Source organism: Quercus lobata, chromosome 7 (assembly GCF_001633185.2).
Source record: "Quercus lobata isolate SW786 chromosome 7, ValleyOak3.0 Primary Assembly, whole genome shotgun sequence".
In the NCBI taxonomy this organism is placed as follows: domain Eukaryota; kingdom Viridiplantae; phylum Streptophyta; class Magnoliopsida; order Fagales; family Fagaceae; genus Quercus; species Quercus lobata.
Genome location: NC_044910.1, coordinates 12,106,266 through 12,118,307, shown reverse-complemented (window position 1 = coordinate 12,118,307; position 12,042 = coordinate 12,106,266). Strand labels below are relative to the sequence as shown.

Here is a 12,042-nt window from a genome sequence, read left to right as displayed (position 1 = left end):
AGACTACTCAAAGACTTTTTCTCCAATTGCAAAGTCTGTGTCTATTAGGGTGCTTTTGTGTATTGCTGCTATGAAAGGTTGGGATTTACATCAATTAGATGTAAATAATACTTTCCTACATGGTGATTTACATGAGGAAATCTATATGTCTTTGCCATAGGGGTTTCACAGCAATGGGGACTATCTTGCACTTGGTAATGGTGATGGTAGACCACTTGTTTGTAGATTAAGGAAATCTTTATATGGTTTGAAGCAGGCAAGTAGACAGTGGCATGCCAAGTTATCTACTACTATCACAGGACTTGGTTTTATCCAGTCAAAATCAAATTATGCTTTCTTTGTGCACTCTAAAGGTTCTTGTTTTACAGCCCTTTTGGTGTATGTGGATGATATTCTGATTACAGGAAATTATCCTAAGTGTGTTGCAGATTTGAAGCATCTTCTTGACATTAAGTTTGGTATAAAAGATTTAGGTTCTCTAAAGTACTTCTTAGGACTTGAGGTAACAAGAAATGCTAAGGGGATCAGTCTTAACCAAAGAAAGTATGCTTTAGAAGTTTTGTAAGATTTTGGTATGCTAGGGTTTAAACCAATGAAAACACCTATGGAGTAGCATTTGAAGTTGTCTAAAGATGAAGGTCAATTGATTGAAGAGCCTTCTTTGTATAGAAGGTTGATAGGAAGGTTAATGTATCTAACATTAACCAGGCCTGATATATGCTATGCAGTTAATAGATTGAGCCAGTTTCTAAGTGTTCCTAGGAAGCCACACATGTTGGCTGCACAGAGGGTCTTGCAATACATTAAAGGAACTCCAGGCCAATGGATTTATTTTTTAGTAGATTTAGATTTCCAATTGAAGTCATTCTGTAATGCAGACTGGGCAAGCTGCCCAGACACAAGGAAGTCCTTAACTGGATATTGTGATTTTCTTGGAAATAATTTAATATCTTGGAGGTCAAAGAAGCAATCAATTGTCTCTAGATCTTCAGCATAACCTAAGTATAGAGCTATGGCATCAACTTGTTGTGAAATCACTTGGTTGTTTTATTTGCTTGAAGATTTCAGAATTCAATATACTAAGGCAGCACTCATGTATTGTGACAACAAGGCAGCATTACATATTGCCGCAAACCCTGTGTTTCATGAATGAACAAAGCATATTGAAAAAGATTGTCATTTGACTAGAGAAAAAATACAAGCAGGAATGATTAAGACTTTTCATGTGAGAACTAATTTGCAGTTGGCAGACATTTTTACAAAGGCACTTGGGTCACCTACTTTCATGAATTTGGTGAGTAGATTGGGTTTGATAAATGTTTTTAGTTCAAGCATACAATGTCCAAAGTCATTCCAAGACTCAGTAGCTGTGCCTACCTCAGAAGCAGCTCTAGTCTTGAGGGGGACTGTTAAGAAAAGGGTTGAGAAGCAGACTATAAAGAATGAATCAGGTCTAAGCAAATCTAAGGAATCAAAGAAGGAAGGTATGAAGAAGGGTGGTTTGAAGTCTGTGAAGTTGAAGAATAAGAAGAGCTTAAATGACAACAACAAAAAGAAGGCTTGTAGCAAAACGACAACATTTTGGGTTAAACAATTCAAAAGATTGCTTGTAGTTTTGAGAAGTTAAGTTATGCATATGAGTGTCACGTGAGACTAAGTGTATGTTAGTTAGAAGTAGGGACAAATGTCATAAGGTTATTGGTTCTGTATTTGAAGGGAAGTTAGTTTTCTTTCCCGCCTAGAATCAGTTGCTCTGTTTTTGTATATAAAGTTAGAATAATTTTTTTTTAAAGAAAGTTTCAAATTATGGCGTCCACTCTTAATAATAGTTCTTTATTATCAAACTAAGACACATTGTATGCAATAAACACCATTCATTGCAAACCATTTGTTGTGAGCCACTAAGTGGGCATGGGGTCATCTCCCACCAAAAGCTCATGAATTCCTTTTATTATATGTATATATAAGCTAATTTTTTAGATTAAATATTTTAGATGGCTCCTTCAATTTTTTTTTTTTTTTTTTTTTTGAGAATCAAGACTTGATTTTCAATAAAGTAAATCAACCATGGTTGGTTAACAATACAGAATGGAGGTGTGGAGGAACATCCTTCATCCACATCTTTAAACTTGCGACATGTCGTGCATGTTTTGCAAGGTCATGAGCAATAGAGTTGCCAAGACTACGAATGTGGGAAAATGAAATACAGTTGACATCTGTTGTGGTTTTTGCTGCAGCTACGATGTGACCAAAGGGAGCTAGTGAGTCTTCCTTGTTCTGTAGTGCTTTGATTATCAATTCTGAATCCCCTTCTAATACGAATCTTGAAAAGCCAAATTCTGTAGCAAAAGAGAGAGCTCTTGCCACTGCCATAGCTTCAACCAGGTCCGAAGAGAAAGGGAGTTGAATCTGCTCTGATAGAGAGGCTAGCACCTGTCCAAAGCCATCCCGAATAACAACTCCCAGACCTGCCTTATTGGTGTCCTTGAATGTTGCCCCGTCGAAGTTAATTTTCAAGCAGCCATCAGGTGGAGGGTGCCATGCAACTTGGGTTGGTGTTGGGGTGACCATCTGAGCTCTTTGATCTCTACTTTCCTTTTGGAAGTCTGTTAAGGATTGTTGAGAAGTTTGAAGTACCTGCAAGATGGGGTGATCTTTGTTGTTCACTCTCAATTGGCTCCTTCAAAATTGATTTGTGTATACTGTCAAGGTTGTCAAAATTGGGATCCTACATAGGATCGTGGGAGGTAAGTAGGATCGTAAATCGTAGGATTGGATCGTGGATCGTAAGATCCTACATTATTTGAGAAAAAAACAAAAAATATACATTGGTATGTTAAATAATCACATAAATTATACATTCATTGATATAATTACCATACATTACTACATTCATTTGTAAGCAATATTTAAAGATGCCAAAAACCTCAAAATGTGATACTTTATTAGAATATTTTTTATTTGAGTCTAACTGACACTCTCTCTACATTAGAGTGGAAAAACTTGGTCTATTGTGATTTTATTTTTAATTTGAGTTCAACTGAGCCTTTTGTCAAGTTAAAGAAGATTACAAGAAACTAAGGTCGTTTGGGATCGTTAGAATCGTACAATCCTACCGATCTTGAATGATCGCAAAGATCCTTAAAAGATTTAGATCGTTTTGGGTAGGTAGGATCGTAAAATCGTAGGATCGTAGGATCTAGATCGGGATTTTGACAACCATGTATACTGTGAATATATATATATATATATATATATATATATATATATATTAGAATCAAAGCGTGTAGATATTTTTTAGTATTTGGAATTGATGGTTTCTTAATTATCTCTTTAAGCCTTCTTCTGTTATAGCTCATAACTGACAACCTTATTACAACTCTTAACTTTCCAATTAATTAAAATATTAAAATGAAATAAAACAAGACCAAAATAACATGATTTTCTCATGGCTGAACAAAAAAGTCAAGTAAATCTACCGTTTGTTTTGCACTGTGTTTTGGAGATTAAGACAAAATAGTTCAGTTTTTTCTTTTACACTTTGCTTTTAATCAAAGATAAGTAAAAAGTGTAATGTTTTTCCTAATCCTAGCTTATATTTATTAATTTTGATAAATATTTTTTGTTATACATCAATTAGTTTATAAATAATAGATAAATAAATAAATAAAACTTTATTTGCAGGTTGAACATATTAATTAACTTTTTACACTATTGTTTCTTTATTTATTCATTTTGCTAACTTGGTTATCCAAAGTTCTTCTAGCATCTAACTATTGCTTGGAGTGTGTAATCACCTGTCTCCAGGGATGGACCTAGGATTTCAATCTAGGGGGCCGGAGTATAAGCAAAAAAAAAAAAAAAAACTTCAAATATACATCCATATAGTATTCACAAACTATAAATACACAAAGTCATTGTTTTTTAATACATTAAGATGCAATCATCTACCAACAAAAACAAAGAAAAAAACACACAAAATAATATTGTTTTTTAATAATAGGGTGGCTAGGATTTTTATTTTTATTTTTATGTTTAAGCTATTGTTTTTGTTAAGTTTTCATGGATTGGATGGTTGCTAGCTAGTTGAGCTAAGTTGATAGGCTGATTGAAGAAGAGAGGGGCCTAAGGTTTTGAAAGAGGGGGGCCCAACTACAAAAATGAAAAATATAACCACTGAAAAAAAAAAAAAAAATCTTTAGGTTAGGGGGCCCAGGCCCCTTTGGGTCTGTCCTTGCTTGTCACACACACATGCCTTGTAATTGTACAGAGGGACCTTTTGGTATTGGCTCTAAAATAAAGATTAGGATTTTTGAACTTAAGGCCTCATAGATCTCAAAAGGCATTGGGAACCACTAAACTAATTTGCTAGGTTTTCTACACTACTATACATAGTGTCTGTTTGGCAAAGATTATTTTTGTCAACTTATTTTACTATTCAACTTATTTTGGCTACTATTCATGAGTCACACTGTACTATTTCAACTAACTTTTACTTTTATTTACAGTATTTTCAGCAAAAAGTTTTCAATTTCAACAAAAATAAGCGGATCCCAAACGGGCCCATAATATATATTGTGTATATATAAAAATTAATCATCACATTTTTATTTGACATTTCAAAGATAAATTTTTGACTTCATCACTGTTCATTATGAGGGTCTTTACCTATTACAAATAAGGTATTTGTGAGAGTATTTATCAATCACTAATAAAGTATTTGAAAGAGCGCTTACATATCATAAATAAGGTAATTGCCAAAGAATTCTATTATAACAAATAGGTTAGCATTATTCGTTGTGTGCATGTCATCATCGATAATAATTTGATAGGCTAGCTGTTGTGAACACACACACACACTCAAGTTACAATCGGGGCTTTTAGTGTATTCTTGCACAACATAGACTCATACAATCCAATCCAATCAAATCTACACAATTTGGGTATCTTAATCTCACACATACTTAAATATCTACTATCCTCGTCTGGGCTCACATTGTGTTCTAGTGTTCTCAAACCACATGGTGTAATCAGGTTAAATATGATACCATTTGTAACAACATGAAGAAATTGCTAGTCACATATGCGTTTATACCCATAAAGGACTAGTTAACTTACAATTGAAGCTCCTCATAATCACTTAACTAATGCGGGGCTTAGCAAATGCCTGCACACCCAATCCAATTACTAATGTCTTGATCAGGGTTCGCGTTGTGTTGCATTGTGCCTGAGCTACATAGTGTTACTAGGTTAGTCCTAATATCATTTGTATCGACTCAAGAAAAGTGCTAATCACATACTCTATCACATTCACAACCCAAATCTATAGCCTTGTGGACTTAATCATGTGACCAAAAACTAGCAAATTACACATATACAAAACTATTCCACGTAAATATATATAAGATATGACCCAACCATATAAAAAATCAAAATAAAAAGCACTTCCATCAAAAGCCTCAATTACACCAATTCAATTCTAAAAATGTTCCGACATGAATAATGTCATAAAATTTCTAATAAAGTCTCGAAAGCACCATAAAAGTTCTAAACAAATGCTAACAAGTGCCCTTAAGGTATTGGTTAACAATTCATTTTAAGAAAGTTTTGACATTATTTTTATGGGAAATGAAAAAAGTTGTCAAAATATTAATTGTTTTTTTTTTTTGCTTTTCCATAAAATTTTTATTTAATTGGATTATTAACCAACATACTAAGAGCACTCGTTAGCACGACCCAATAACTAAAAACAACAAATCTACGACAACCTACTTACAATAACTTTTCCTCAATCTGAAAATTTTGGAATGGGTAAGCTTGATAGTTTAGTAAGCACATATGTATAGTATAGAACTAGTCGCTAATCCATGCAATGCACGGATTAGTTGACCAAAAATTTTAAATTTTAAATTTGCCTAAAGTTATGATCACTTGAAAAAATAAGTTACAATATAAGGGGGGAAAAAATACTAACACCAATATGTTTTGACGTGGCTTTTATAAATATTAAAATACTGATGTGGCATTATTTAAATGCAAAGTTAAAATTTATTATTATTATTATTATTATTATTTTAAGAGTATTGCTACACTCACAAATTATTTTACAAATTATTAATGTGATAAATTATTATTAATTCTAATATGAGCCCACCACTAACATCGTATTTATATTTATCAATAATTATTTGAAAATTACTAAAATCACATCAACAGTTTATAAAAATATTATAAATTAATTTATATATGCAACATTGTTCTAATTTTAATAGCCACATAGATATTTTGATTGCTCTTATTTTAATAGCCACCTAGATATTTTGAACGTCAACAGTGCAACCCGTCAATCACATAAGATATTTATGATAGGAACCGATGATAAGGATTAAAATAGACGGCCTTTTTTTCAAAATAAGGACTAGGGTGAAGATAAAAAGTATGAACCGGGCCAAAGTATTGGACGAAAAGTGCATTCCCCGAAAAATAAACACAAAAAACCAAACATACAAAACAGATAACGTCAAAATACAGAAAAAATACAAAATAAAAAGACATTTTTTTTTTTTCTAAAGATAATAACAGAAGGGCGAGTTGGGCGAAAGTGATTCTGATGCCGTGTTGAAAAATCCGGCGATGGAGACTGGTGGCAGCAAGTCGGGGGTGGTGGCTGCAAGGATAAGCTCGGCCACAGCTGGGATTGAGAGAACAAGAAAACAGAGAGAGACAAAGAAATTTTAAGAGAGGAGAAGGCCACACCGGCATGAACCGCCGGTGGCAGTGGCGAAGGTGCACACGGATCGGCTTGAATGATGTGTCAATTTCTGAAGCATTGGATTTAATAGATGGTTGAGATTTGAGTAATTCTCAATCCTTATCTTTCGGTGGCACTGGCAGGCTGTGCGTGGGAGTGGAACTGAAACTCAGACGGTTTTCCTTGTAGCCAAATTGTTCCTGTAAGTTCAAAAGCTTTTTTGAGTTTCTTAAAACTTGAATTCTCATCAGCCTCCTTTTGTTGTTGTTTATGCTTTTTGCAATGGTATTTTAACGAATGCGCAAATGGGTATCTCTTATTTTGAAAGAAACGGTATTTTTGCTTCAAATTGTACCTGGAATTCGTTTTTTTTTAAATGGGGTTTTGATTCCTCGGAGACCCATCTTCCCTATTGGTCTAACTGTGAAGAAGGTCCATGTTTTTGGTGTTAAAGTACAAAACTATAGAGCAATTAATGCTTTGTTGAAGGGAGAGTCTGATATCGATAATAGGTTGGTGGGTGGTGGGATTCTGGAGAAGGAGCTTCAGTTTAAGCCGTCCTTCAATGAGTATTTGAAGGCATGGAGTCTATTAGAGTTCGTAGGTTACTATTCCTAAAGCTGTGGCTGCTACATTGGTAAGTATTCAGAGGAATTTCCTTTGGGGTCTTCTGAGGGAAGTTTCAAATATCCTCTGGTGGCTTAGGAAAAGGTGTTTACCCGTTGAGATGGGTGGTTTGGGGATAAGAAGTGTGGTGCCTTTTAATCAAGCTTTATTAGGGAAATAGCTGTGGAGATATGGTCATGAAGTTACCCTCTCTGGCGGCGAGTTATCTCCACTAAATATGGTGAGGGTCAAGGGGGGTGGAGTACTAATGCTTGCAGGAGGACTCATGGGTGTGGCCTATAGAGAAGCATTAATGAAGGGTGGGAGAGCTTTTCTAAGCATCTGACTTTGTAGTGGGTGAAGGCACTCGTATCCGCTTTTGGCTTGATAGGTGGATTGGTGACAATACTCTAAAAGATCTCTATCCTGAGCTCTATGTGTGTTTAGCGGTCAAGGATGCTTGTATCTCTGAGGTTTTGTGGATTCCAGAAGGGGGTACGGTTAGAGTGTGAAATTTAATGTTTTATAGAACTTTTGAAGATTGGGAGTTGGCTGCATCTTATTCTCTACTTTAGCTTATCCAAACTTGTATTCCTTGGGGTGATAGGAGAGATACTCTTTACTGGCAGTTAAAAGGTGATGGTAAGTTTGACACTTGGTCTTACTACCATGCGATTCGAGGTGCTTCGAATTCTTTGTTTCCTTGGAAGGGTGTTTGAAAACCAAAGATTCCTAAGCGCGTGGCATTCTTTTTGTGGACAGTTGCACATGGTCGGATCCTTACTTTGGATAATCTAATGCTTAAGGGTTGCCCTTTGGCTAATAGGTGTTGTATGTGTTGCTATGATGGGGAGTCGGTAGACCACCTTCTTCTTCATTGTCTTGTTACCCATTCCCTATGGACTTTGATGCTTTAGGCCTTTGGTATTCATTGGGTTATGCCATGATCGGTGGCGGGTTTGTTATCTTGTTGGCATCAGTGGCTTGGGAAGCATAATTCGGACATTTGGAACTTGGTTCCAGGGTGCTTAATGTGGATTGTGTGGTTGGAACGAAATTGTCGATCCTTTGAGGACAAAGAGAAGACGTTGCATGAGTTAAAGGTTTTATGCCATTGTAGTCTTTTGGAGTGGTCTCGTTGTTGGGGTTTTACTAATTGTTCTTCTCTCTTTGAGTTTTTGTCCTCCCTTAGCTTAGTTTCCTGACTACCCTCTGTTTGTTGTGTTGTTTGTTTCTTTTTTTCTTGTTGTTCATCATCATGAACTTCTTGTATTTTTCATTTTTCTCTCATTTATAATAGTTTTCTAATTACCTATCCAAAAAAAAAAAAAAATGATTCATATAATAAGAGGGGGAAAGACTAAATATAACCAATCCCCCATTGGTTAATGAGAATCCATGGCCAATTCCAATTTATTGGGATTAAGGCGTAGTTAAGTTTAATTGAATTGAGTTGAGTTGAGTGTGAGCTATCTTAATTAATATTATAGGATTTCATTGTCGAGTGTTGATGGATCATTGGCTAATCTATATAATGTTTGAACTATTGTTCTCCTTTGTCTACCTTTCATAGTGGTTCCTTACTCTATATATATATATATATATATATATATATATTTTGCATAGCATACACTCTTATCACTTATAATTTATTTTCACATAGTGTGCTTTTCTAGGATGCACGGATCCAGACACGGGTATAGGTATGGGTATGGGTACGATATGGCGACACGAGCAATTTTTGAAAAATTATAACATGATACGGCAGATTGTACACCATTACGACATTGGTATAGCACCCCAAATGAAGTGTCCATGCATCCTTGCTTTCCCTATCACATAATAAAGTATGATATATGCAAGGTGGATGAGCAGCATTACCTCTGGATTAAGCAACTTAAGTTCTTTTTTTTTTGGTGGTGGGGGGTGTGGGTGGGTGTGCTGGTCAAAATATACAGGTTTCTTTCTGCTTCTTTGATCTGCAAACTAATGGAATGCAATATAGCATATAATGGTGGACCTTTGTTTTTTGTCCAATTGCAGTACAACATTCCTACAGTACCCTTGGCCCTTTTCTTGGGATTTGCTGTTAGCTGATAGTTTTATTGTCAGTCATCTACAAGAAAAGTGTATGGATGATTACAGGGCTCGTGTGATACCAGATTTGTACACATTCAACACCATGTTGGATGCATGCATTGCAGAAAAGAAGTGGGATGATTTTGAGAATATTTACAGAGGGATGCTGCACCATGGTTTTCACTTCAATGCAAAATGTCATCTTCGGATGATATTAAATGCTTCTGGAGCTGTAAACGTATCTTCCCTTTCCCCCTGTTATTTCATTTCATGGCATAAGGTTAATGCTTAGGATATAATTGAACGGTGGAAAATAATCTGTGGCTAACTCTGATTAGTTGGTTGAGGATCCATAGCCTGCCGCGAAATTTTGAGGCTAAGGCATGGTTACTGCTGTTGTTTTTGATGGGGCATAATACTTGTTTGGACATCTTATGGAAAGGAAATGTTCATGTGTTATGGTGTTTATCCATTGGAGCGAATGGAACATTTTCCATATATAAATATAATAGTACAATCAAACAAATAATATTTTCAAAAAACCCAAATCTGATCCTCGATGTCCAAGATATTTAGATTTAGTTCAGATTCTATTGTAAGCAGAGTGTATGTTCATTAAGTGCTATGAAAGGAACAGGGAGTAATTAAACTCTTAGGGATATCTAGATATGCTGCCAATTAAAATGGAAAGAACAAAGAAACTATAATATTGGACTTCAACACTGAAAGAATAGAAAAAAGTGAACTGATAGTATGGTAATGCAAGGGTCTAAACTTTGGTTTTGGGTTATGTTGGAAATTTATTATCAAAGATATTCCCTGGTTTACAAACAATCACGCACACCCATGCACAAACGTCCATGTTTGTTTGTTTTTGTTTATAATTTTTCTCCTCTGAGCATCATGACATCATCCGCCCTGCTTTGTCACCCATTGTCTAAAACGTTGACAATCCATACTCATCTTAGTGACGTCCCAAGGATTCAGTGTTTTTGAAAGATGATCTTTTAGCGATATCATACCAGGAAAAAAAGATCTCTGATTATATACTCTTCATATATATACTAACTCTTAAATATTTTACCTATATGTTTCTCTCCAAAAAAAAAAAAAAGATTATATCATTCAAGAGTGTTTATGGAGTTTTACATATGTACTTGTGTGTCTCTCATGGCCTTCTTATTTTTGTGCACGTGCATGCATGCTTACACATATGTGAGTTCCAGAATGAGATGTTTAATCATCAACCAGAATCTCTCAAATGGGTCTGGCATAACTAGAATCTCCAAAATCTCTCTCGCACTGCATGTCACTTGGTGTTTCCCTGCTGTAGAATACTAGGAAATGAAAATCTCCTTGTTAGTAGTTTAATTTAATCTTCAGTTTCTATTTTTATTCATTGGTGGGAGCTATGCATAATTGCCAGGGAGTGTTACTGGAAACAACTTGGAATCACTTGGCCAAGGCAGATAGGACTCCACCACCTGCCCTCGTCAAAGAAAAGTTTTGCATGAAGCTAGAGAACGATGACTATGTGGCTGCTCTTGCCTGTATAACTAGTCATTCCATTCCTGAGTTGCAGGCATTCTCTAATTCGGCATGGTTGAATTTGCTTAAGGAAAATGCTCACAGGTTTAGTAAGGATGCTCCTTTTCGGTTGATACAAGAGGTTAGCATCCATACTAACAGAACTGAATTGTCAAACCTAGCAGTCCAGAATCTCATATCAGCTTGTAAAGAATTTTGTAGGATTCATATGACATTAGTTGAGATTAAAGAAATCAAAACTGTTTGTAGTGCTCAAACTGAATTAGCTTTTAAATCCTGATTAACTATTATTTGTGTTCATCTTTACCATTATATAACAGAAACAAGCATTCCTACTTCTTAGAGTACCTAGTGCTTGAGGGTGTGTTTCATATGTATATATTGTCATTTACTTATTTTCATAAAAATATAATTTTGCATTCTAATATAATGTACCAGAGTACTAAAGTTTCATATGTATATATTGTCATAAACTCTTCCCAATAAAATTGTATATTATATGCCAAAAGTTTTGTAACCATCTTTCCTAATTAAGGAAAACTAGGGTTCAAATTCCCCTTTCTCCACTTTTTGTAACAATTGATTATATATATATATACCTATAAAAACTTAAGCTATAGTCGAAATAATATCCTATCGTGTATTATATAATAAAACTTATGTCATATACATTAAAATAATTAGTATATTTGCTCTAAGTGAAACTCTTTTTCTAAAATTTATAAATATTACTTCAATTAAAATTCTATAACCAATGATTTTTTAAAATTTAAATTGAAGAAGTTTAAATATTTATTTTTAATAATCTACTATAATTTTTATAATAAAACTTGTATCACACATGCTATGCTTGCACTTATTAAAACAGTACTCTATTTAAAAATGAATTATTAAAAGTGTCAATTTTTTTAAAATGAGTTTCATTATATATTATGTAATACTTTTTTTTTAGAAACTTATATATTATAATATTTATTTTTGATAAAAACTTGAACTTATATCATATGAATTTGTCATTTAACTTAAATAATTTTTATATTTTATTTTTACCATCATTA

The 12,042-nt window shown here is 34.3% G+C and overlaps 1 protein-coding gene across 1 annotated transcript; it reads left to right on the top strand.

The window, feature by feature from the left end:
* The first annotated feature begins 6,745 nt into the window (after positions 1–6,745).
* LOC115953955 (pentatricopeptide repeat-containing protein At1g30610, chloroplastic-like) lies at positions 6,746–11,443 on the top strand. Its single transcript, XM_031071793.1, has 4 exons — positions 6,746–6,786; positions 6,895–6,953; positions 9,401–9,674; positions 10,863–11,443. Exons 3-4 carry the CDS (start codon positions 9,489–9,491, stop codon positions 11,262–11,264), a joined length of 588 nt encoding a protein of 195 aa, XP_030927653.1. The 5' UTR covers positions 6,746–6,786; positions 6,895–6,953; positions 9,401–9,488; the 3' UTR covers positions 11,265–11,443.
* The last annotated feature ends 599 nt before the right edge of the window (positions 11,444–12,042 follow it).